Raw genomic sequence first — 26,449 nt, 5'->3', positions numbered from 1 at the left:
GTGGCCAGGCCATCATATGCAGCTCTCTGGACCCTGTGGGGGAGGAGCACTTACTCTCTCATCACACAAGGAAAATTGTACAGACTTGTCCCTCAGCACATCAGCTCCAAATCAGAGGGAACTGAACTTAGCTGTCTCACCAAGGTGATGTTAGCCTGGCCTGGCCAGCAAATGTTCACAGAGCTTACAAAGGGATTAGATGGTGATGTTCTTGTTTGGAAATTCTGGCAAACCACTGGGAAGACTGAGGACAACATAAGAGCAGCCAGACAGTGGGCAGTTTCTGATTCTGTGTTCCTACATCAGAATTACAAATGACAGAGCAGTGTTAAAGTTTGTAATGGACATACAAAACCCACATCCATTTTAGGAAGTCTAACTTCTTAGGAAGTCTAAGCTCTTTCCATGTTTAGATATTGGGGAGAAAAAAGAGAGAACAACTTTAAGGTAATATAAAGCTGAGATAAGAATTACTTTTAGTGGGAAAATACTGAACTTTTTGAAGATGGGAAATCTGATAAGACTCAATTAACATAAATTAAATACTTTCCTCTTTCTCCAGTGGAAGAAAATAAAAATTCTAGACCTCCCCTATTTCCTTAAATTAATGAAGTGGCATCAGATCTGATTTGAGCCCCTCAGAATCTCTCTATTCCCCCTCATGTGAATGTAAAACTCCTATCCATTCATTTCTCTGCAGTCATATGGTTATTGAGTGGTTACTTAATTACTTTCTTATTAGCACTATCCTTCTCTAAAGGCTGATGTATTTTTCTATATCTATTTCCTTTAAATTGCATATTCTTTGTTAAGATGAGTAAAAAAAGCCAAACTATGCAGAAGATCACTGAAAAATAGATTTATTTATAAAAGAGGGGTAAAGATCTCCCAGTAGAGCCAAGTATCCTCACTGCCAGCTGAAATCAGCAAGAGCAGAGTCCTCTCCAAATCTCAGTCTCAAATCTGTAACAGGCTGTGAATTTCTGATCTCATTAGGACTTCTCTCCTTCTTTGAACATGAATATTCTTGTGTACATTCCTATGCATTTCTATAATAGCCAGGTGCTGCTGTGGGCTAGTATAAATGTACTGGGGTTTTGTAATGATATTGCCAAAGAAACAAATGCTCCAAAGCAACTGCATGGGATTACTAGGAGATGAGCTGTCTGACGTTAGTAAGGTATTTAGTCATTGGGCAAACATCTACTCCGGACTATGTCATGATGGTTTCTGCTCAGTTTTCCCCTTGCAAATATCCCCCCAGATATTTAACAAGCAGGATACAAAACGCTGTTCACTGGGAGGAGCCTGCTTCTGTCTGAAACAGGGCACTTCCAAACACAGAATGGTTTGGATTGGAGGGGACCTTTAAAGGCCATCAAGTCCAAACCCCTCGCAATGAGCAGTGACATCTTCAAACCGATCAGCTTGCTCCGAGCCTTGTCCAACCTGCCCGCGAATGCTCCCAGGGATGGGGCATCCACCACTTCTCTGGGCAACCTCTGCCCGTGTTTCACCACTGTCATCACAAAACATTTCTTCCTAATATCTAGTCTGAATCTGCCCTAGTGGTTTAAAATCATTACCTCTTGTCAGGGTAAAAAACTCTGGCCCCAACTTTAAGCTCCCTTTAAGCGCTGAAGCTCAGAGATGCTTTGGGGCAAGGGGCCGCTAACACCTCCGAGGGGGAGAGGGGAACTTGGTGACCGACAACTCAAACCCCCTTTCGGTAAGCGTAAACGATGTCGGGAATGGGCAGGGAAAAGCGTTTAGGGCAGGAATAACACCCCTCTGCCAAGGACCCGCACCTCCGGCGCTCCGCCAAGCCGGCTCCACCCCGCCGAGCCGGGGCCGGGCCGGAGGCAGCCCCCGGGCGGGGACGAGCCGGCCGGGAGGGAGGAAGAGGAGGGATTTCACCTGCCCAGCCCGGCCCGCCCCTCCAGGTGCGAGGTGGAGCAGGAAGCGGCGGCGGCGGCCGGAGGGGACCCGCGCCCGCCTCGGCGCCGGGCCCATGCGGGGAGATGGCGGCGGGCCCAGCGCTGGCCGCGCTCCTGGCCGCGCTCCTGGCCGCCTCGGCGCAGCTGCACCCGCGGGAAGGTACGGACAGGGACAGGGACAGGGATGGGCCGGCTCCCGCCACCTTCCGCTCGGTTACCCCTACCCCCGCCTCGCTTCCCCGTCACCCCCACCCGGGGCTCAGCTGCCCTCCCTTCCCCGCCGCCCCTCAGGGGCTGCCCGGGCCGGCGGGACCCGCCCGCTGCGCCGCTGAGCCCCGGCTCGCTTTGGTTGGCGGCACCGTAGGCGAGAGATTGGTGACTCTGCCTTTATCCCCGTGTGCTGCTGCTGATTTAATAACTATTAGTTATTTAAAAGGGGCGGGGGTGGTGGGGTAGAATCGCGTCCGTAATGTGTATGCGGTGGGACATTTCAGTTTCAGCACTTCCAGTCAGGACGCTCCCTTTTCTTTCTCTTTGAAAATGCTAACAAGAAAAAGTACTTGATCTTTACATTTTTGCTTGCTGGAGTATTGATTATGCAAGTAACTTCATAAAGTCCTTTTCCCGGGACGCCAGAGGGGCAGCTGAACCCTCTGTAAAGAGCAGAAGCCCCCTGGACTGCGTTCTGTGTGGGATCGTGCCCGAGTTTGCCAGCAGAGAATGGTATTATTTATAGAGAGCAACTGGTAAACCGGAGATGCAGGGAAATGGAAAGGTTTATATGCCCCGCCAAGTCATGGTTTAATGCTCATTACCAGCTCTGCATCTTTTGAAATTCCTGGATGCTTGTTGAAATCTCATGTATCTAACCCTGTGTGCGACCCTGAAAGAATTCCAGTTATGAACACGGGGACAGTGTGTGGTGTTTTCCTCAATTTCCAAAGCTGCTTGATTGCAAAAAATGCCCATCCTCAAGTCTAAACAGTCTGTTTAACTGCTATCTGTAGTCCTTTTAAAGGCTCTTGAAGTATGAGTCCTTATGTACAAAATAACTGGTGAGTTATTTGAAGTGACTGTAAATTACCTAAAGAGTCTGATGTGAAATTTGTGCCTTTTTAATATTTCTTTTGCCTTTAACTGCACTGGTTCTGCTGAAGTGGAGCTCAGGCCATTATTATCATGGACAATACATGCAAAAATGTTTCCTTTGAAATTGGGCAGCCCTGAGGTTTAAGTTTCAAGCTGTGCAGTCTTTTAAATAAAATATTTGCATTTAATGTATTGCCTTCGAGTTAAGTGAATAACAGCAATTTGCCTCTCTAAGCCTCTTCAAAGGAAAAAGAAAATAAAATTATGTTTAATAATTGTGCTTTGTTTTCAGAGTAAACAAATATTTAAAACCTTAGATGGGTCAGTACTAGAAGCAGAGGAGGCAGACTGTCCAAGGATTTTAGCTTTATCTAGAGGAACATGGGAGAAAGAGCACCCCAACCTCTTTGGCAAATCCTGAAGTTGCTGTTTGCAGCAAAGTTAGTGACAGAGAAGTCGCCAAAGTTAGTGACAGAAAACGCCACTGACAGACCCAGTGGTTTGTTGCCACTGATGGTGGCCCCTCTTCCTACCTCCTTCAGTCCCTTCCTTTCCAACCGCAGGCTTCCACCCGCTGGTCTGTCTCCTGCACAAGCACCACCACTCCTGTGTGCCAGGTCCTCTGTCACCCTCTCAAACTCTCTAACGTGGTACCTTCCTCCTCATTGAGAACTCCCAGTCCCCCAAAAAAGAGGTGACTCAGTCTCAGCTACCTTGGCATCCGGGGTTGGCAGACTCGAGGTTGGGATGGTGTGAACGGGACATGAGGCTGAGGGGAATGGTGCCTTCCCAGCTTTGTTGGCACGTGAGACCTCGTGTGTCCTTCCTTCCAGTGGGAACTGCTGTTGTTATTGCACAACCAAAACTGTTGGAACACTTCCCTGAGCAAAGGTTTGTCCCTAAAGCCCGAGACAGCTCAGGTTAAGATTTTCCTCTGCAGGCCTGTGTAGTTTGTAGTTTTTAAAGAGTTCCTGTTGCTCTGGTACTGGCTCTGCTGTTGCTGCCTGTGGCTGCCTCCCTTTCCTTGGTTGCAGCTTCCTCCCTTTCAGCAAGGCCGGGTTTAGGCTGGGCGTGCACGTGGGGTGTGTATGAGGCATACGTGGCTCCTCTGGGGAGTGGTGATGCTCTGGTGGGACAGCTCCAAATTTTGGTGTGCCTGTCCCTAAAGCTGTCTCTTGTCATCCTTGGTGAAGTTCTTTCTCTTGTCACGCCCTCACTCCACCCATTCCCAGCAGGTACAGTATTACAGCGGTGTTCCTATGGGAAGGTGTAGGTGGAGTGTGGCTGGTCACATGGTCCTCAGAGGAGCTTGTGGGTTTTCTTGAGATGCAACTTTATGCGTAAAGTAAATTATCACATGAAAGATTGGTTCTAACTTATAGCTGGAAAACTACAGAAAGAAGTATTTGGTGTGCTGGCTGTGCATGGACGTGGGAGTGTGAACGGAGTATTGCATATCTGACCTTTGAAAATGTGTTTTCCAACTAAAAATGAGTTTCTTTGAGGCACTAATAATGAAGTTAATCAGGCTTCTGTGCTGTCTATGAAACATAAGCATTTCAGGTTTAAGGTATCCTTATGAATGTGATAAAATCTGTATATGTATTCTGGGCTTTGTCTTTAAAATGTCATTGTTGTAATAAGTGAATTTAGAGATAGTGCCATGTTAATTCTTGCTCTACCCTCCAGTTATCTTTTTCTTGGCAACTGACTGATTTGAGTCACACGTCAGTCTTAACATGTAAAGCTGCTTCATTTAATAAAATAAAAACCCCCGAGCTGTTAGCAGGGTCATTCTGCTGCTCTGACAGAATATAAATAACGGCCATGTTTGTTCTCTTCTGAAAGTCGGTGGAAACTGGATTATTTCCATTCTGAATCACCATTTGTTCTTTCGATTGAGACCTCTCCTTTTAAGACTACAACCAATGTACGGGTGTTGTAACATTTTTTTTTTTTGCTTGCCTCATGCCATTATCAGTCTGGAGTGCTAACTTTTTATTCTCTAGAGACTAATGTGTTTATAGTAAATTATTTATAGTTTGTCTCAGTTCTGGTACTACTACCTTAAATTCTCTATCAGAAAATACCCCCTCTTTTTTTTTTCTTTTTCCCTTTTCACAATTCCAGAACTTTGTGTGCTTGAAATGTTTGTTTTTAAGAGGTGAGCCTTGTCTGTGTGTGTTTTTCATTCATCTGTAAGTCTGAAGGGATGTAGAGGTGATGGGAATGTGAAAATTTTGAGGATTGATACACTGAGCTGAATTTATTGTCCATAGCAGCACAAATAACCACCAGTTTGAGTGCCCCCCACTAGAGATCCTCAGTGAAGTTATTGTCTCTGGAGTTGTGTGAATGAAGTTCCTCTAAGAGTTGGACTCTTGGTCCTGAGCTTAGTCATACTCAAAACTGGAAGCACCAACAAATAGCAGCCACTTGGCTACAAAGTGGCCCAGGAGAGAAGAAACGGGATGTGATGAGCCAGCTCCTGGGCGTGGCTCCTTAGGTGGCTAGTGTCTTTTTTGTGCCTAGGGTTGTCATTTGATGTGGTGGCTCATCAGCCAAAAATAATTAGGGGAAAGCATGCTGAAAAGGATTATTTCTTGGCACTGATTCAAGGCAAAGGACTAGTCAAGGGAGAAACAAGGTGAGAGGATTGGAGGCTGATGAATCTCATGTCCAGAGTACCACCATGGACCTGTGACATGGAGGAAGTTATGTGTTAGCTAGAAGGTCGTCTTCCTCTCATTTTTATTACAATTCTGTGTGTTGTCCTGCAATGAGAGTTTCTAGAGAGAAATACAGCAAGCCCTGATGAAATAAAGGAAGAACCTTTCCCCAGCCTGATATCCGATATCATTTGGGTCAGTTGTGCTCAGGCTTGTTAATTGCTTATATGAATTATCTTATCTACAGATAATGTTGGACTAGAAAAAAAAGTAAGAGAAAACTACTGAAAAATAATGTGACTCCTTGAAATATGTAATAGCAGCAGCGATATTTTCACAAATAAGTGCTGCCAGGGTTAAATTTATTAATGTAGCCCTTATCACTTAGCCTAATTGATATTTATACCGGCATATGGTAAATGATAAGCTTTGTGATCCACAACTGCCAAACCCTCCGTCTTTGGCAGAGGCTGAACAACTTTGCACTTAGTGCATTCCAGAAATATTTCAAATTGGAAATAGCGCGAGGAACCATCCTGTGCTAAGGGCAAAGTCAAGATACTTTTGGCTTTACCTGTGTTGACTAAGGCTGTGGGTGACAGGGGCATGGTGTGTTTGCAGATTAGTGTACATGATGGCTGAATAGCTCGTTTCTTCACCAGTTTTTGTTTTTGTTTTTTTGATCCCATTCTCATTTGCTTTTTGTAATTGCTGATGGCAAAACATCACCTTCTTCAGGTCCTGGGCAGAAGAGCAGTGAATATGTGTGGAGTTGTACCCCTTTGTGTTGTGGCTGGGCTGCGATCAGTGGTGGTGCTGGGTTTTTCCTGGGCCTGTGGGGGAAGCTGGGTGTTGCTCACCACTGCCATGAGTGGAATGTGCCTCTGAGCTGAGCTGACCAGTAGTTCTCTTACAGCAGCAAAGTCCTCTGGCTCTCTTCTGGGCGCTCCCTGGAGCTCTCCCTTTGGATGTTTTCTGGTCTTGGTGTCCTTGAAGAGCTCCTAGATAGACTCAGCTGCAGCAAAGCATGTATTAGCTAGAGAATATGGGGAAAATCGTCTTGGATGCCAGTTTTGGTCTAAATGAGCTCTTTTGTTGGACTACTCTTGTAACCTTCTGTTAAATAATTTTTTTTAAAATCTGCACCTTTAATAATTTCTGTAATTTATTAACCTTTACCTGACTGGCAGAAAAACTAAATATATCACTTTAACAAAGCACTTCCAGCAGTTTCTGGGACAGCATCTAACTCACTGGTGCTGCTCAGCTGTCTCTGTCAAACCTCAGCTCTGGAGAGGACAACACACTCACTGCAGCAGGGGTTGGCTTCTTGGAACCAAACCATTAACCAGTTCCTGAAGAGCAGCTGCTGACTTTTAGTGCTCTCTTAGTAGGATTCAGCCAGTAGAGCCAGGTCACCATCCCTTGACTAGTAAACTTCTCAAATATCTTGCAGGTGTTACCATACAGTTTCTTCTTGCTTCACATCTGCTTGTGCCACCAGGGTGTGAAGGAAAGGACGTGGGCTGGGCTGCACTTAGTACATTGTTGGCTGCTGGCCTTTACAGCCAGAGCAGAGGAACATCTTGAGTTTCTGTATTCTGGGCTGGTGACAGAGGCGAGGGTTGGCTGCCTGCAGCTGAGCCTGCCTGGTGTGGATAGTATTGATGGGACCTCCTGGAAGACCTTCAGCTGAAGAATTGTGCCAGAGTGTCTAGTAGATGTGCATTTCAATATATTAGTAAGATCTAGTCTGCCTGTGAGTGCCCAGGTGCCATTGCTGTGGAAAAAGTGATTTTTAAAAGATCTATCTCCTGTACCAGGGATAAAGTCTCTGCTTTGCCTATCCTATTGGACACCTTTTAACAACCAATCCACAAGGGTGCCGTGGGGCAGCCTGCTTTGAGCTGTGCCTTTTGATTTCTTGGGGAGCAAAGTGAGTGTGGTTACTTGATGTCGGATCAAACTCTTATGTGTGGAGGTAGGATAATGCTGGCGTTTTGGAGTTGGTCCTGGATTTTCTGAGTCTCTGACTGTGAGACAGAGGAGAGAGCAGGCTTTGGGGAGTGGAAAGAGATGATTTGAAGTTCCTCAGAAGAGAGAGACTAAGAGCTGACAGCAGGATGTTTGGCGTGGGAGGGATCCCTGATTGCGAAATGCACTTTTACACCTTTGTTAACCAGAGCCAAGACTGAAGAACTGCTCAGACATGCTCTGAGATGTTGTTCTCTTGCTGGCTTAAATCAAGGTAGGGATAAAAAACTATGCAAGCAAACACCTCTTTGATCAAGGGAGGCTCCTGCAGGGACGTGTGTGGTGTTAATGTTTCTCCAGCCAGTGTGACATTTTCTCCTCAAGCTGTGCAGACCCATATGTCGAACATTTTATACATTGTATGCTGGTGCTCAGCTCATAGACAGTGTTTGCTGAGCTCTCCATGTCACCTCTACAGAGGCAACAACACTTCATATCTATAAAAATAATAATGAGGAAAAGGCAGCTGAGAATCAACAGTGTCTCTTTCCCACTTGTGGTGAAAAAAAAAACCTTCTTTTAAAAATATCTATTGCATGAGTTATATGAGTGTCTTGATTATCTTCTAGAAAGGTTGTAGAGAAAGTGGTATAAGTATAGAAATGTATAGTTGTTGGGGGTTTTTCTTCAGTTACTTTAAATCTGAAGGTACTTTATTCCTGTTAGGCATTTCAAATTAATGAATTAACAACTTTTGAGTGAGCAACCTTGTTGGCCTGGGGTGCTGGCAGATCTCTGGTGAACTGTGCTGGAATGGCTTGTAACATCACTATGCCAGAAGTGTCTGCCCTTCCTCCCTGATGAGGAGGGAAATACCTACCTCTCGCCTGCTTTGCATCCCCATCCTGGTTATCAGTTCAAACAATCAGTTTAGAAGAAGTGAAGATTAGGGGGATGTCCTGTGATGGCTGAGGAATGGGTGTTCTCCCTCAGGAGCGCTCTCTTGAGGTGTGGTTAGTGTGGCATAATAGCAATTGGCAAGATCAATCTGTAAGAGTTTTCAAGCTTTGCAGATTTTATCACTGTGATTTTCTGGGTGATTCCCTGAAAGTAATCCTTTCACAAAATATGGACCTCATACCCCAGACAAGTGTGGTGGTGGAAGACAGGTCCAAATATGAGGTGATAATCATGTAATGTAGAGAGTAGTTTACACTTAAATTAAGAAGGGTTGGCTGTAGTTTGTGATGGTGGTCTCTCTTTTGCTGCTCACAGCACTGTCCAGGAAGTGAGAGGAGTACAAACTGTGTGTCTGTCCCTGACTAATTTTGCTAAGGGTTTGAAAACTGAAGGCAGTCACCTGGATTACATTGCAGGTGAGAATGGAGGAGTGGATGACGCTTGGGCAATTGGGTGCTGCAGTTGAACTGGAGAGTTGGACTCAAATTGTCGAAGATCTTAGTAAGACAGGTGCAAAACAACTGAGTTGGCAAAGCAGGGAGACATTTACTCTTTCAAATATTCCTTGATGTGCTTTTGGCCAATTTGAGTGAATTGTGCAGTGAATTGTGATGCAATTCACAGTTCACTAATGTGAATTCAGTGTGGTGGTGAGGTGATGCACCACCACACTGAGTTACTGTGTTATACCCTTTGCTTCCCACCCTCTTGCCATGACTCTGCTTGCAGCAGATTATGTGTGCTGAAATAACCTCAGCAGGCTCTGAGTGTGCCTGCAGGTCAGCATCCCTGCAGGGGCTCGGAAGAGGCAGTGAGCCTCCAGGAGAGCCTGCCAAGCTGTGGAGGCAAACAGCATCCCTGTGCTATCCTTGTCCCAAGCTGGTGGCACGATACCCTGCAGGGAACGAGGCTGTTCTCTGGAGAGGCGTGTTGGTTGTGTGGGTTCAGATCCCCCTGGGGCAGAACAGGGGTTTGGATACAGGTATTTCATAATCAGAGCAAGTTGCTGCTACTCGTCTTGCGCAGCAGCCCGGCTTCTCCAGCTCATGAATGGTGGCTGAGTCAGCCCCATCCAACTGGGTTTCGGTAAAAATGGCTGTCATGGAACAAGCTCGTGATTTAACCGGAATGAGCAAACCAACGGTTTCTGTACATAATTCTGGGATAAATTAACACCTGGGATTTCATTGTAGGTTTTGTTTTCTTGGTCTGACTGGGGCTTTTTTGATTGTTTTAATCCACCCAGTCAAGTCGTGTGGAACAATCCATAGATCCTTATGGGTAAATTACTGCAATAAAATGCAGCTGTCAAGCCAAAACTAGTTGGACTCTGTTCTAGCTCCTGCTTTGTGTAGCAAGGCACTTTACATAGCCATAAAAATTGCTGTTCTGCCAAGTCCTTTGCTTGTGTATACGTACACACGCTCTGTGTGAATGCTACTGCCCTGACTATTCACCAGCTGTCTTCTACAGTGCACTCCCTCTTGTACAGGAAAAATGTCCTTTTGATATTTATACATACATGTTAAAATTACTATGAACTTGTCAGATGCAAACACAGTAAATAAGTTTAGGCTCACTCTCTGGAGTGATTGAACTTGTTTTACACTATGCAATTTGCTTCTAACCCCCGTGGAAGAGCTCTGAGCACTAACATAAAAGTTTGGAAATATCATCCTGTTAAGAAAAAGCTGTGTTTGTGCAGAGAGGGGCATTACTCTTGTAATAGAGGAATGCTGTGATGAGAAAACTCTCATGAAGGCACATTCTGAAATGAGGATGAGCAGTAGAAAAATCCAGTTGTGGAAGGGAGGGCGTCGATTGAGATTAGGGCAGTTGATGAAATATCCAGGGGAGGCTACAAAACTGTAATTGCCTAGAGGAAAAAAGAATAGGGTGAGATCAGCTGTCTGCATCAGCTATGAACCAGCTCAGGACTGCAGGCTTTACCTCTAACATCTTCTAGCTGAGCAATTTCATTGTTGTATAGACAGAGACGAGATCCAGCTTGGCAATGCTTCCTCATGTTGGTTTGGATATCCTGTGTGTCATCCCTGAGCAGCAGCAATAAGGCGTGGAAATTGCTTCTTTTCAAGAAATGTGTCCAGTTACTGGTAATCCTAATAAAAAGGCATGCAGTGGGAGTCACAGACAAAGACAGATTAGTGTGACTCATGGGGAGACTCACTCGTGTTTGTAAAAGCTCTCCAATGAAGGTGCTCTTTAAGTAGTCCCTCTGTCGTGCTGCTCATGTGTGGCTGTAGTTTGGGGAGTTTTAGCCATTTGTTCATTTATTTTGAATGACTTTGGGATCACTGCATATACTTCCCGCATGATTCTTTTATTCTACTTTTCCTCTTAGATTTGATAGTCTAATGCAGCTTAGCACATCCCTAGCAGCTGGCTGCTGTTGGCATTACAGCACCACGCTCTTATTTCTTGGCCAAAATTATTATCTGTGGATTTTCATCTGTGCAGGCAGTTTGTTTATGCATGGAAGGTGTCTGTTCTTATGGGGGCTTCTAGCAGGCAACTTTGTTGGCCTGATTTGGTATAGATCTGCATCCCTCTTGCCTACTGCTGTGATTATATATATATTGATCATGGAAAACACTTCTGTGATTTTGGGCAGGTTCTATTTAGGAAAGCTGAGGAATGGGATAAATCTATGCTGGAAAACAATACTGACCTGACAAATATTTGATATTCTTGCAGAGAGATCAAATGAAGAATGATTATATGGTCATGAAGTCAGCAAGAGGAGCAGAAAGGAGGGGGAAAAAAACCTAGGCAGCCAAATTTGGGTCTTTCAGGCGCTGGGAAAGAAGATACTTTGTTTTGACCTTCATAGGACCCTTTGCTTATTTCAAAGTGTTGAAAATTTCTGTACTTTGGTTTCAGCTCAGGGTGTGTATTTGTTTTGATTTAAAACCAGTCACGTGCTTAAGGCTGTGCCTAAACTTAATCCTCATGACTGAAAACTAGAGCTATGTGCCAGCATGTGGTGGAGGAGTGCTGGCTGTTGGTGGTCCTGGTCTCTGTCCTGCCAGGCTGGCCATATGGGATGGGGAAAGGAGCAGTGATAACTGTTTGACCAGAGAGTTAGAAACAGGCTTTTCAGTAATACTTATAAACTTACAAGGTGAGAATTAGAATTACCTTGTGCAATAAAGAAATGTCTTTTGTCCATAGTTATTGATTATTTGGTTTATGTTATTAACACATCATATCTGGATGACTTAAGCAGTGGAAAAGTTATGAACATCATGGTCAAAGGTATTTTGTGCACTAAGTGTTGTAAAATAAAACCCAAGAGAACCCAAAAAGAGCCCAGTGGTATGGAAAATAGAACTCTGGGCTAAGTTGGAAGCAGTTGTTTCGCTTTCTTTTCTGGAGACTGCTTCCTCCTGAAGAATGAGGAAGAGCAGCACGGACTGCTTGCTTGGCTTTGCACTCTTCCCCACCCCATGGACATTGCCCCTGCAATTGTCCCCTGTGTGCTGGGAAGGTCATTGTACAGGCAGTTCCAAGGCTACACCATCATCTTTTTTATTTCCTCAGGAAAATCCACATTGAAAACCTCTTTTCTAGGTCAGAAACACAGATGTAAAGTGTGCCAGCCATTGGAAGAGGCAGGAGAATGCAGGGTAGGCTCTCAGGTCAGACAACTGTTCTGTCACTTAAATGCTACACCATCATCTTTTTTATTTCCTCAGGAAAATCCACATTGAAAACCTCTTTTCTAGGTCAGAAACACAGATGTAAAGTGTGCCAGCCATTGGAAGAGGCAGGAGAATGCAGGGTAGGCTCTCAGGTCAGACAACTGTTCTGTCACTTAAATGCTGTAGGAAAGTTACTCAGTGACCAGGTACTCACTAATGGCATTGGAGGGTTGGTAAACTTAACTGGGTGGTTAAAAATACGTGCTGCAATTCGGCAAGCCTCGTGGTGTTTGAGATTTTCGTCTAAAACCTTTGATCCTGGAGGCAAATAGGTAAGGCAGTTTCAAGGACTTAGTAAGTCTTTTGACTCCCAAGATTGTGTAGAAAAGCTAGAAGGGCTGCAGAAAGGCTCAAGACCAGCAAAACTCAGATAAACACATGATGGGCTCTGTCTCTGAGGCCTCTATTCTGCCCTACTCCCCCTAGCAGTGGGGGTTTTGATGCCTGGTGTTGCCAAACCTGGAGCCGCAATGTTTCCAGTGGCAGGGACGGACCATGCTGACTGCTTGTTCCCCGAGGCTTTTGCAAAGCATTGCAGTGAAAGTCAGGCCCTGCAAAACCATGAGATTCCTGTGAAAATTAGGAGGGTTTTAAACCTCTCTTCAATAGAACAGATGGTTTTTGTGTGAAATTGAGTCACTAATGCAATAAGCTGCTTTCAGCAGCTGCGATGGCTGGAGCTTTGAGCTGGGTGGGTGTGTTTGTTGAGGGTCTCTGATGTGCTCGCGTGCCATTAGAGGGCTCTGCTGATCAAGGGTTCCCGTGGTGTGTTCAGCCCCGCTCCCCACAACCCCATCAGGTGAACCCCTGCATGTCTGTGCTCTGATCAGCATCCTTATCACCCCTGCACCAGCAGCAGCTGGTGTGGACCAGATTGGTGCTCCAGGGATGCTGAGCAGTTGGACAGAGCCTGGGGCATCCTGCAGATGTGTGTGAGCCAGCTGTTCTCCTACACCTTCCTGACATGCTGCCTGGTAATTGGAATGGCTTCAGGGCTCCCTCAGGGCGCTGCTCTGCTGGGCTTGCCAACGCAAATCTTTTTTCATTGAGGTTAATGAGCACAAGGATTCCCAACCTGGCATATGGGCAGAGAGCTTTGTCATGCAGCCCTGTGTGATGTTCCACTCAAGGCAGAGATGATTTTGAACCGAACTTGGGGTACCTTTATTTCTAAATCTCTTACTATTTTTTTATATGCATGATTTTTTTCTCATATACACTAAAAGCTCGAGTACTGCAGACACTGAGATTCTATCTTCCATACACCAAAATAGAGAATGGAGAACAATGCAAACAAGCAGCAGAAAGCTTACTGTCTGTCCTGTCCTCAGATTTTCACCTGGGGCTGGGGTATGGTTGACTTTGCTGCAAACTTGACTTATTTCAGCCAGGGCTGGCCTCATTATTTGCTAAGCATCCAACTGAAGTTAATAATAGTTATCTTGAATGTCCAGTCAGTATTCTCTGGTGCCTTATATTATGTGTATATTTTTAGAAGACAGTCAGGTTTGAGTCATTTTTTTGATAAACTGCTACCCGTAAAATAAAAGATTATTCAACAAGCAGTTTATTCAGTGGCTCCAGTATTTCCTGTGAGAGCTGCTCCTGCATCTGGCAGTACTTGAGGATGGGTTGAAATCTGTGAAGTATTTCCCAAAAGCTGTGAATCAATGATGGTCGTGTCAGAGATGGAGATGAAGTGTCCAAGCACACACACTCTGTTTCAGGCCACAAATGCCTTCTGTGCTGGTGAGGGACACTGCACAGACATCCTGTACCTTCAGGGAGTGAGTTGTGAAGGGTGGGGAGGGTGGGAGAGGGCCATGACTGCACCTAAAAGTATCTGTTGGTATGTGCTTTTGGTATTGCTGGAATACCTCATCTGGCCTGCAGTAATTGTTGAGGTATACTCAGAAATCCTTCTGTTACCATTGTCTGTGATTGAAGTTAAAGCTTGTTTTTTTGTTTGGCTGCTGAATAAACTTCCTGAATTGAGTCGTACTTTGATGGGTGCCTTCAGAAATGAAGCAGGCTGTGTGATAACAAAATGAAAACAAAAACCAGGAGAACAAAAATTTGGAAGGAATAGTTGAGCTACTTTTTAGTTGTGAAATAAATGACACTGGTGAGGGGTCAGTTGGGGCAGAACTGATTGTGCACAAATTCTCTGTGTACCTCTTCTGGATACATGCAGCAAGCATATTTTTATGTTGTCTGTGCTGGAAGAGAGGAGGCATTTTCTATTGGTACGACAACAGAGGCTCCTGAGAAGTGGATGCTGATATTCCTTCAGACACTGTGGCATCTGCGGGGCTGTGTGGAGAGCCTGGTGTTACTCATATGTGCTGATAACAAAACACCTCTGTTCTATGTATTTTTTCTTTCTTAGCTTCCTTCACAATCTCTCTTCATAAAGCGGACAACACCACAGTTACGATGAAACTGAAGCCCGGTCTTTCAGCAAGCTGTCGAATCCGCATGAAATATGTCATCATGTCTGAACTCAAGATAAAGCCCGGGGACAATGTGACTTTTACCTTCACCTGTAATACTCCAGAGAAGTATTTCATCACAGAAATTCAGAAAAATATTGGTAAGATACAGATGTTTGATTTTTTCCCAGTGGTAATTTTCCTCTGGTAAAACCACATGCTTTTTGTTCTGCTGCTGTATTAACATATCTGCCATAATCTTAGGTAAGAAGAAATCTTTGAGCACTGATAAATAACCTTGAATGACTGCTACAACTATGCAAGCTGAAGAAGTCTGTATTGCAGCTGTCAGAATTAATGTTGACTTGGCTGTGCTGGAAACAGCTAAAATGCAGTTTGCTGCATTAATTCCTTGCTGCTTTTCCTTTTCCCACAGTTTATAAACCCATCAAAGAATCTTTTTGTTCCTGACAAAAGCTTCTGAACACTTACAATAATATAGTATGTAATTGATGAACAGCTTGGTTGTGTCTATAAGGACAACAGAAACATTGAAGACCTGCACATGTTTCTTTATCTTTAATGAATGTCATTGAAGTCAAGAAACTGTAAATTCAGAAGTGTAACTAAAGCTTCTGCTTTGAATGTTATCCGTGGTGTATGTGCTCTTTAATGGCATGAACACGTGCTACTTCTCAATTAGATCCCAAACTTCATTGGGTATTCAGTCTTTAGTAACATCTTCATTATTTTTGGGGCAGTGTTCAAGAATAATTCTCTTCATGTTTTGGAATTTTATTCATATGATTCATGCAGATAGTAATGCTCACTGTATCTCATGTATTTGCAAGACACACTTGTGATATTTCTTCTTTTAAGTCGAAGCCCAGACATGGATTAAAGTTACTTATTTTGAGTGTCAATCAATTGTTTGGATTTTTCAGATAAAAGTTTTCTGGGTTCCCCCCAGAATCATGCAGTGGCAGTTGTTGTTGTTCATCTGGGCACCAAGGGAACAAAAATACAGTTCATGGCAAGCAGTAAAACATTTAAAGAATAATGATTTGCCAGGAACTCTCTGGGGGACATGGGATAAAATGGATTCTCTAGATCTGTGATTTCCAGCTCTCTTGACACTGCATTTGTCCCTTTTGCCCATTCAGACTCTGCCCTATTCACTAAATACCTTCTAAATTCTTCAGCAAACAAGATATAATACTAGGGACAATGAATCCCTCCTGTTAGTCAGCCTGACTAAAGCAGGTTTATCCTGTCTATTCTATGGGCTGGGAGTCCTGTTTGGAGACAGCCTGTGACCATGTTACAGGAGTGTCTTTTAGTGCACGTAGAGGAAAAGATGAGTGCAACCTAAAAATTGTGATAATAGCAAGGAAGGGGAAGTATCAAACTCCCGTTTTAATGGAATGCTTTCCAGAGTGTATCACCGCTCTTCTCTCTCTGCATTTAGACTGTGTGTCAGGCCCATGTCCCTTTGGAGATGTTCATCTTTACCCACCGGGGCTACCTCGCCTTAACAGGACTTACATCTGGGACGTGAAGGCAAGTACAAAAGCTGGACTTGAACTAAAATTTTCTACCTCCTGGCTAAGACAGATTGAACCAGGAGAGACGTGCCCAGACTCCGTTAGCTACAACATCAACAGCTGTATTGATAACGCCACGGTCAACATTGGCACTTTCTGCAGGAATGGCTCCGTGTCTCGCATCAAGCTGCTGGGAGGAGTTGTCATGTCCCTGCACCTCCCGTGGCACTTGCCTCTCACCACCTCAGGCTTCAACATAGCCAACAGGGCTTCCATAAAACGTGAGTACAGACTAGTGCAGCTGCCTCCTGCAGACTGCAGCAGAATCTGTTTCAACCTTTCTTCACAGCTAACCTTCCGGTTTTGGTGCTGCTATCCCTAACTCCCTTCCACTTCATCTTTTCTGGAAACTATTGTTGTATGATTTCTAGTTTAGTTACATGGTGTTCTTCTGGAGTCAAAGTATTTGATGTACATTAATAATTTTAAATCCCTTTAAACGTCCTAAAACTTGAACATACCTGCTTTCTTGTTTTAGTGCATTCAGCTAGGTGAGACTCGGTAGCAGAATTAGAATGAGCCAGAGAGTTTTTTGCTGGTTGCAGTGTGTAGTTGGGCTTGTTTATTTTTTAAAAAGTTTCTTTAACTTCTGGAGCCTCAAACTAATACCTCTCTTCAGGAGAGGAGTGTGGGAAAAGGTGAAGCAGTGCCTGGAAGGCACAGGAGGCTGCATAAATACATTTATCTGTTTCAACCTGCACAGTAACATAAACAGTTGTGTAATAATCTTCCTGAAATACCTGGAATATTATACAGCAATCAGTGGGTTACTTTGTGATCTCATGACAAATCTTGCTCTGTACTTGAATTCTAGTATTGTTGCTATCAGTTATAAAAGAAACCCGGTCCAGGTTCAAGCTTCTAGAACATGAGTGTTTTGTAATTCCTAGCACCCCTCACGCTTGCACATCATCGCTGGAGTCCTAGAGTGGGACCATAATCTCTGTGTACCCAACTTCACAGTCATCCAAGGATAAAGTGTCTTATGCAGCCTGCACATTTCACATTTGTGTTTTATTATGCCTATCTGAGGCCCTTTGCTGGTGTGCTTTTGTTAATTTTGGAGGTTTTTGTAAAGAGAGCTACATGCTGCTATAAAAGCTTGCATCTTTTCTTTCCCAAAACGCAGTGAAGCAGAAGCACTTATCAGGTTGAGTGTTTGCTCTTGCAAATCCAAATGTAGAAATAGGAATTAGGATCTTGGCTTTGCCAATAATAAAGGCTTGTCTGTCCATGTGCTTGAAAGGTTAACCTGCTAGATTGTAAATGCAGTATTAATACATTCCTTACCTTTTCTGTAATTGAAGATATAAGAATCATGTCTTGATGAATGAAGAATAAGAATATGAAGAATAAGAATAAGAAACATGAAGAATAAGAATATGTTTTAGTCTGAGTGTTCTGTAATAACCTAACATGTAGCTGGAGTGGGTGATCTCACTGTCAAAATAAAAAAACTGCTTCTTGGATGCTAGATATGCCAGTGTGTCTTCAGTAACTGGAACTTGATTTATACGTTGTGATTCCCTCCCTGTTTTAGGGTTATGCATCATTGAATCCATTTTGAAGAGGGAGTCTTCAATCACCCTGATGTCCCCTAACTATCCGCTGGGCTTTCCAGAAGATGAGCTGATGACGTGGCAGTTTGTGATTCCTCCCAGCATGAGAGCAAGCGTGTTCTTCCACAACTACAGCCTCTCCAACTGTGAAAGGAAGGAGGAGAGGGTGGAGTACTACATCCCTGGCTCCCCCAGCAACCCAGAGGTGTTCAAGCTGAGCGACAGCCAGCCTGCCAATATTGCTGGCAGTTTCAACATGTCCCTGCAGGGCTGTGATCAGGATGCCCAGAACCCGGGCATTCTCCGCCTGCTATTCCAAGTTGTCGTTCAGCACCCGCAGGTTGATGAGAGTAAGTACCTGCCTGCCTCTTTTGTTGCTTTCGCTTACAGATGTCTGGCCTGAGCAGCACAAGGGAGATGAATACTCTTTTTTTGTTATTTTTCTTGAACTTTGGTCCCTCTATGAGTTTAAGGAGATTGCCAAGCAACGCTGAGGCCTGTTTTATTGCCCAGGATACCACTGGCCACCTGTACATCAAGGCGAGCAGCGATGCTGAAATGTGCAATTTGCAATGGAGTATTTAGTGCTGCTGTATTTTTTACACTGTAACTTCCAAATGGAGACTCCTTTCCGTTTCCAGCACCTGAATTGTGTAATTGAAAAATGCCTTTAACAGTTTTGCTTTCAGACATGAGACTCAGCATTTTAAAGATCATTCTTGAAAGGTGAACCCAGTTTTTTGTTCCCTGCATGAGCAGTTGCACCTAACAAGGTGAAACCCTCTGTCATGGTAGGTAGCAAGATCTGTGCTATTAACTGGTAAATTGAGAGATGTTAAATTGTCTCAGTATTGGTAATGGCATCAATATGCATCTTCCCTTCCTTTCTTCCTTTGGGGTGTAATTTTGCTTCCCTGAGGAGGCTGAACATCAACAAGTGTGAAGAAGTCACATTAAACACAAAAGTTGTCAGTAAGATATTCCACTAATAATATCCCCTACATATTTGGATGTTCTTTACATTTCTTTCTCTATACTGAGAAAATATTTTTTTTTTTGTTTTCTATCCCCACATTCAGATGGGTTTAGCACAATGACTCGTAATACCAGAGCATTTCTCTAAAAACAGAAATAAAAGGCCTGTCTAGGTAATGAGCCATGGAGTTAGTGATTTAGCCTCTGACTTTGCAGCTCTGACCTCAGTTCAAGGTGAAGGTTAATAATCAAGGTGCATTTACTGCAAAAGAGCAGGTGGAGGAAAGTACACACTTGACTGCCACTGTGTCAGGAGCTACTTAGAGGCTTTCTAAGTAATTTCAGATAGAATAAGGTTTGAATGACTTGTGCCCTGAAGTCACATATCCAGAAAGGATCTGTAGCATCTCATGGTTACAGTTCGTTGTTCTCCGTCTGTCTAGCCTGGCTCCGTTTATGAACAGCAAATCCTGACAGAATTGCTGTTAACAAAATTGCGTTTGCTTACATTTATTGTGTGCATCTTGGAAGCTAGACAGAATGAAAACATTATATTCAGTTAATCAGCTTTATCCCCCATCTTCTTTCGAAAGCAAAAAGAATTTTAATTTATTTATGGCCAGTAGACAAGACGATAATCACGTAAAAAATTAAAAACAGGTTGTCATTCTGTGAATGAAATGCAAGTAATAAACCATTTGGATTTACAAGACAACAGTGGCTTCTCTAGGGATTTTATAAGATTTCATGATTGATTTTGTAGTTATATAAGTTCCATCAAAGATTCAAATTCAGCCCTCAGGTTGCCATCTGCAACATTGCTCTTATTAAAAATGTATTGCTATCTGCATATTCTCAAAGCTTCCCAAACATTTGGGTATTCCACAGCTGTCTGTGGTGCTTGTCATTAAATAAGAAGAAAATATGGCTCTTTCCAGTCACAATAACTTCTTGATCTAACTCTTCCTGTGTTTAGCTGCTGCAGGAAAAATCATAACCTTGTGGTAGGAGTCCTAGCTTATGTGCTTGGTATTGTCAATGCCTTGGATAATTCCATTTGACCACTTGCCTTTTTCTCTGCCTGATTTCCCACACAAGAGAAAGCTGTTTAATTCACCTTTTGTGTATGACTTTGAGATCTGTAGCTAAAGCTGAAACCAGAACATGAAGAGTAGTAATAGAATATGTGTGTATATAGGTACACTATTTTTCCCCCTGTCCTTTGTAGAATCATTGAATGGTTTGGGTTGGAAAGAACCTTAAAGATCATCCAGATCCAAACCGCCCTGCCATGGGCAGGGATGCTTCCACTAGGCTGGTTTAACATCAGAGAGAGGTGCCTTAGTACCAGCACCAGGATATTGTGTGGATCGAAAATCTATGTTTCCACATGACAGTCAATCTTTATGAGCTACACTTGCATTTTTTTTTTCCTCTGTCCTTCTATTTTCTCCTTCCAGAGAGAAGAAGTGTTCCAAGCATTTGCTGTAACAGCTGCTCATATAAGAGGTTGAGAAGAGGTGAAGGAAGTTCTGCCTCACACTGTGCTTCTTGGCTGTAATTGCTCTGGGGTGTTTTTTGTTGCAGATGTCACCTATTTGGTCGACCTGAGCAAGGAGAAGAACGTGACTGTGACAATACACTTGGAAGGGTGGCCCAGGCACATCCCCCTCATGTCTGATCCCATATGCCTGATCTGCAAGGATCCTCGCACTTGCGACCATGTCTTGACTTTAACCTCTGGTGCTGTCTACAGAATCTCCTTTCTGTGCAAGGACTTGTCCCGGCTGAGGATCACGGCTGAAAAAGGAATAGGTACTACAAAAGTTGCTTAATGCTGTTTCTTAGGGAGTGCTTTTGCTTGTTTTTCCCCAGGGGTCAGCCAAACTTGCTCCCTTGCTTTGGCTTTAAATGGATTGAGGTTGGAAACCAGGTGTTGGCCAGCTGGGAGATGGCTGCAATGAATCTGGAGATGACCTTGTTCAGTACATCATTCTGCCTTTAAGAATAGAAACTGTGTAGCTATTCCTAGAAGAGAAGAGATAGAAGTCACCTAAGTCACTGCAAATTATGGAAACAGAGCCAGAGACCCATAAATCTGCCCATGAAAATGCAGGACCCAGTTGCCATCATGTCCCCTTGATGCAGGATTTCCCCAAATGCTTTCAACTACAGGTAGAAAAGAGATTTGAAGTATCCGTACCTTGACTAGTCTGCAGCAGTGCCCCAGTCAGCAGGTATATCTTGAGAGAGGGCCTTTGAATATGTTTCTGTTTGTTTCTTTGGTGTCCTGCTCTTTAAAGGAAACCTCTTTAAATACAAACAATACACGTTTGGATAAAGGTTACTAAGAGAGGTTACTATATTTTCTTAGGTAGATGGTTATCTTGGTCTGTAATGCAAACCTGACAGTACTCTGCGTGTGCCCAGGTATTTCCTCTGCAACAAATACTCAGCTCTTTGGGTTTTGTTTTCATTCTTGCAGGCTGTATGGATATTCGTTGGTGTCAGAAGAAGATCTATTCCCTTTCAGTGCCCAAGGCTATTACTCGATTGCCAATTCGACTGCATAAGTTTATTTGGAAGCTCTTGGCCACTGATATGATCAACGTAGAAATTATGTCTCCGTCCTTGAAACTTCAGCAAAACCCAGAGCAGAGGTGCAACACGAGCTACAGTTACAGCATTGTTAGTGCCACCCCAGAGACAGAGCTGAATGTTGGTGTATTCTGTCCCGGTGGATCTATTGAAAAGATTCAGATGAGGAATAATATCACCATATCCTTAAGAACATCTGGTAAAGGACTCATCAATGAGTCTATCCCTCAGGATCTGAAAATGTCTTTCGTGCCACATATTAAAGGTAAGGTAGTAGATTTTGTACTACTCTGTTGTACAGTGATAGATCTCTCAGTAGCCTTATTAAAGCCCATGTGGATAAACAGAAATTAGGAGTTCAATCCTTTAGCAATGGCTCTAGAACTAGACTCTAGAATCAGTCTTTATCTGAACCAGTGATGTGGTTTATTTCAGGAAGAGAGAAGGAGCTTTTGTTTCCAGGTAGTGGGTAGTTGATTGTGGCAAATTCTGCAGGTATGTCTGTGTTTATTGTGATAACAAAGTTTTCTTTTCTTCTTTCCCTTTTGCTACAGAGGAGTGCATATTCACCGTGAGTCCAAATCCAAAAGCTAAAGTTTACTTGCAGACTCCCAACGGGCTTTATGGTTTACCTCCTTATGTTTCCATATCCTGGTTCATCGTTGTGCCCAGCAAGCAAACTGCCCGCCTCGGGTTCTCCAAGGACCGCATGGGCATTGCCTGTGAGACGGGCCGTGCCTACGTCAACATCAAGGAAGACATTCAGGGAGCAGAGGAGATTGTGCGCCGCGAGGATGAGCTCCTGCCTCAGCCCCGAAATATGCTCCACAACTTCTGGGTGAACGTCTCCAACTGTAGACCTGTGGATAAGACACAGCTGACCTTGCAGTTCTGGGTGACTTTGGCTGACAAGCAGATAGGTGAGCGCTCTAAGGTTGTGGTGGTTTGTTTTCTGCTTGTTTCCTTGCTTTCCCTTGAGGTAACAGTAACGGATAATGGTCCTCCTTGGATGTAGGCAGTTTGTGAGATTCCTGCCTTTGGAAAAGTCTGTCCCTCAAAAACTTCAAGAGTTTCAGCTGGGTATTTCTAGGAGCTGGGGAGGAAGGAGGGGTTTTAATGTGGTATGGTTTTTTGGGGGACAGGAGGTGTATTTCTGGATTTTCATTTGTTGATGCAAGAAATGGCAACGATCAAGGTAGTAAGACTAGATTTCATGAAAAAAAAATTAATTTAGCTTTTTTAATTGGAGATAATAGACAGAATATATAATAAGATCAAATGATGTTTTTCCCTTCCAGGGTCACAGACCTAGTGAACAACTTGGGATTTGATTATGCAAACTTATTCATCCAAGTAGTCCTCACTTCATGTTAGCAGTTCAATTAGTCTCAGTGTTCACATGAGCAAGAAATCCTCCCTAGGACAGGTCTGACCGTTTAATGCAGATTGGGCCCTGACTGCTAAAAGCAAATTCTGTTTTTTTGTTCTCTTTCATCTCCCTGAGACATAAACAGTTTTTAAAAAAAAGATGAGGGGGCATTTTTAGGGTAGGCTTTACTTATGTAAATTTGCTTCACATTTGCACTTTCTAATTTTTTGATCTTTTTTTTTTTTCAATCTGTGCTTCTTTTGAAACTTGCAGCATTTTTCTTTGCTCATGCATGCACTTCCCTAATCAATTCTGTGACTTCTAGAAAACCCCAGGTCAACACAACCTGTGTATTTCAGAGGAAAGGATGATTTTGGGGGGAATCTATGGAAATGCCACTATTTCTTCTTTTGAGTCCTTCTCTGTTTCTTTCTGTGCTTTCATCTCTTCCTTGTCCATTCAGCCAGAGACATGTGAGGTGCTGTAGGTAAGTTTAGCAGTGCATGAGCTGCATCAAAAACTCTTGGAGGTGGGTGGGTGCGTTGGTTGGATTTTTTGGTTGTCCTCTGCTGCCAACAGCAGGAGTTGTTGCTTGGCCTTCAATCTCTTGGAAATGGCTTGGCTTATGTTGCCCTGTGGCAGGCATGGCTTAGGAACTCCTGCTCTGCCAGCAGCTGCTATGCTTAGAAGCTCTTAAAAGGGTTCAAACCCGCACAGATTTTAGGAGAAAGCTGGGTGTTCCTTCTTTTTCTCAGCGTCCTTGTTCCTTGTCTGTTTGCAGACCTCGGAATCATAGTTGCTGTGGCGGCCGGGGCTGCAGTTCTCACAGTGATTGGACTGGCCGTGTGCTGTGTTAAGAAGAAGTAAGTTCATAATTCAGCATGTGTAACTTAGCAGTTCAAGAGGGCGTTTTGGGATAGCTGCTGGGCCCTCTGTTTCATGTGTTGATATCCTTTGAACCAGGGTCTAAAGCATGAGGAAGGCATGGTGGAAGTAGTGTTGACCCTGAGAATGCTTCTCTACTCTAAATTGACTAGCTTCAAGAGCAGAGCAGCATTCCTGGAGTCACGTTACTTCAACCTACAGAGCACTGCTTACCTTGGCCTTAAGTGCAGGCTTTCGGGTGTACTGTGAGTCAGGTGTTGGTTGGTTGGTTCCTCAGCAGTCCCTGCAACATGAAATCCCAATGAATGTGGCTGTTGCATGCATGACTCCATTCAAGTCTTTGTTCAAACAAGCTGTGAACTCATGCAGATACACCAAGAGCTTTCTTTCATCTGCACAGCCTCCAGTAACTTGTGGAGTTTGCACATCAAGTGGGAGCAATTTTGTGTGAGATGAGCCTTGGGGAAAGAAGTGGGTTGTGCAAAGCTTACATGCATGGCATTACTCATATGAGCAGAGTCTGAAGTCATTGATAGCCTGGGCTTTCTGATACATGTGTGCTCAGTGCTGTCAGGGTGGTTGGTGCTGAAGCTGTAGAGCTGGAATGAATTTATGCAATATGGTGACTAGTGCAGTTAGGAGCACATTTTACTGCCACACAGGAAAGACTTCACAAATACAGGCTTAGAAGTCTTCAGTTCAGCCTTTGTTCTTTCCAGTTTAGGGGCAGTCAGTCAGGAAAGCATAATTAAGAAAAATTCATTTGACTTTCATTTTGACCCACTATCTTGTCTTCAGTAACACAGCCTTGTTTTTGTGAAGATCTAATGGTGTCTGGGTCTTACTAATGCCAGTGGAAATTGTGGGACTTGTGCACAGCCAGAATCCCAGTGCTTGGGAGACCGTTGGAGTTAATCTTGCAAATGTCAGGGTCAGCAGAGCAGCAGTGGGTAACCAAACAGCATGAAATTGTTTTCTGCTCTGTTAAAAAAGAACGTCTAGGCTCAAGAGTTGTTTCTCCCAAAATTGCAAGTAAAGCCCAGAATCCAGGTGGGCTTCCAACACAGCAGACATGTTGTTTTTGACAATTAACAATTGTCAAAACTGTTAACAATTTCACCTCTGTAACAGGAAGAAGAAAACCCAGAATCCCATGGTGGGAGTGTACAATGATAACGTGAATACCCAGATGCCTGGAAAAAAAGGTTTATTCGGAAGAGAGAGGCAAAACAATGAGTCTCATGTCTATGCAGTTATTGATGATGCTGTGGTCTATGGACACTTGCTGAAGGAGTCCAATGGCTCAGTCTCTCCAGAAGTCGATGTCTACCGGCCTTTTGATGGACCCGTTGGTAGCTTGCCACCTTCTCCACCTCCATTCTCCTTCAGAAAAGACATTAAACGCTCTTCTAACACTGAGGAGGAACCTCTGCCCCTGACGGACACAGACCAAGACACTTACACGTTTGCTCATCAGAAATCAGGGCAGTCAGAGGACAATGGAGATGCAAACAAAAAGGATAAGGGAGATACAAGCGTGCCCTTGCTGGAAAATAAGGAACAGGATGGTTTAGTGGAGTAATTTTATGCCAGGTATAGCAGTTTCCTCTGGAAATACAGGTGTAAGGACAGTGGCCTAAGACAAAAACATACTGAAGAGGAGTGTTATTTTTAAATATGTTTTTATCTTGTTTTGTTTCATGTGTGTGTTTTCAGTTGTTTTTTGTCCTTTTTTTTTTTAACTTCAGCTGTTGATAGCTTTCAGTTTTAAAGCGAACACCTAGCAAACTCTATACCAGTCGGGACTCTTCAGGACTGGTTGTGAAACAGGTGCCAAATGTGTGGTTCTGCTTTTTACTATATGGGCATCAGGAAAGTTAATTTCTAACCACCAGTGTAAAACTGGCCACTTGTAGTGGGGAGAGCGTTCTGTCCAGTATTTCCTCCTCTCACAAGCCATTATTTGTCCGAGTGTTGGTTGGTGACTCCTAGCAGATGCAGACTGCATCACTGTCTCAAGGCAGCTCCAGGTTGCACATGTCCAGGCGATCTGCTATCTGACCAAAGGTGGGGACATCATCCTTTCCATCACTTGCAGCTTGAAAATCCATCAGATTTAGCATGCCAGTGGCTGTGTGAGTGTAGTGAAAGACCATGTATGCTGCCTGGAGGAGCTCCGTGCCTGTAAATCAGTGTGATCACTTGAGCTTGGGCTCTTTCCTTCAGAAGATAAGTTACAGGTTTTCTCTGAGTTTCAGCTGATGTTGTTATACTTGGATTGCACCATGTGAGCTTACAACAAAGACTATTTTATTTGCTCTTTGACAAAAATAATTTCAAAAGTCTAAACCAATTTGTGGTTCTGTTCAGGTGCCTGTGACATTCACATTTTACTAATGCCTTGCACTTTTGATTGAAGTGAGAGTAAGGATTCAATAAAGAAATAATGATGTGGTCATTCAGCTGTTTACCAGTGCTTTTCACTTCACCTGTTACTAAGATTTAAAATACAGGGTAAAGAAAATTGTTTACAGCACCTGGTGTCTCTGAAATGCAAAGAATGAATCCACAAGAAAAGCCTGGAGTTTTTGGGCTGGTTTGTTTTTTGTTGGTTTTTTTTTTTTTTTTTTGGTGTATCAGTCTGAATTTAGCAACCATGTTATTATGATGGTGGGG

The 26,449-nt window shown here is 43.6% G+C and overlaps 1 protein-coding gene across 1 annotated transcript; it reads left to right on the top strand.

The window, feature by feature from the left end:
* Nucleotides 1–1,875: 1,875 nt before the first annotated feature.
* Nucleotides 1,876–25,602, top strand: CDCP1 (CUB domain containing protein 1). Its single transcript, XM_038128956.1, has 9 exons — nucleotides 1,876–2,097; nucleotides 14,741–14,944; nucleotides 16,252–16,608; nucleotides 17,928–18,296; nucleotides 20,509–20,736; nucleotides 21,407–21,784; nucleotides 22,074–22,439; nucleotides 23,670–23,751; nucleotides 24,905–25,602. The coding sequence occupies exons 1-9, from the start codon at nucleotides 2,022–2,024 to the stop codon at nucleotides 25,353–25,355; spliced, it is 2,511 nt and encodes an 836-aa protein (XP_037984884.1). The 5' UTR covers nucleotides 1,876–2,021; the 3' UTR covers nucleotides 25,356–25,602.
* The last annotated feature ends 847 nt before the right edge of the window (nucleotides 25,603–26,449 follow it).

The sequence above is a fragment of the Motacilla alba genome, chromosome 2 (genome assembly GCF_015832195.1).
Source record: "Motacilla alba alba isolate MOTALB_02 chromosome 2, Motacilla_alba_V1.0_pri, whole genome shotgun sequence".
Lineage (NCBI taxonomy): Eukaryota > Metazoa > Chordata > Aves > Passeriformes > Motacillidae > Motacilla > Motacilla alba.
Note: the sequence above shows the minus strand (reverse complement) of the source record. Positions and strands in the feature narration are given on the sequence as shown.

Coding starts and splice junctions, on each gene's coding strand:
- CDCP1 (XM_038128956.1), top strand. CDS start 2,022: ATGGCGGCGGGCCCAGCGCTGGCCGCGCTCCTGGCCGCGCTCCTGGCC. Junction 21,785..22,073: donor TTTCGTGCCACATATTAAAG/GTAAGGTAGTAG, acceptor CTTTTGCTACAG/AGGAGTGCATATTCACCGTG. Junction 23,752..24,904: donor GTGTGCTGTGTTAAGAAGAA/GTAAGTTCATAA, acceptor CCTCTGTAACAG/GAAGAAGAAAACCCAGAATC.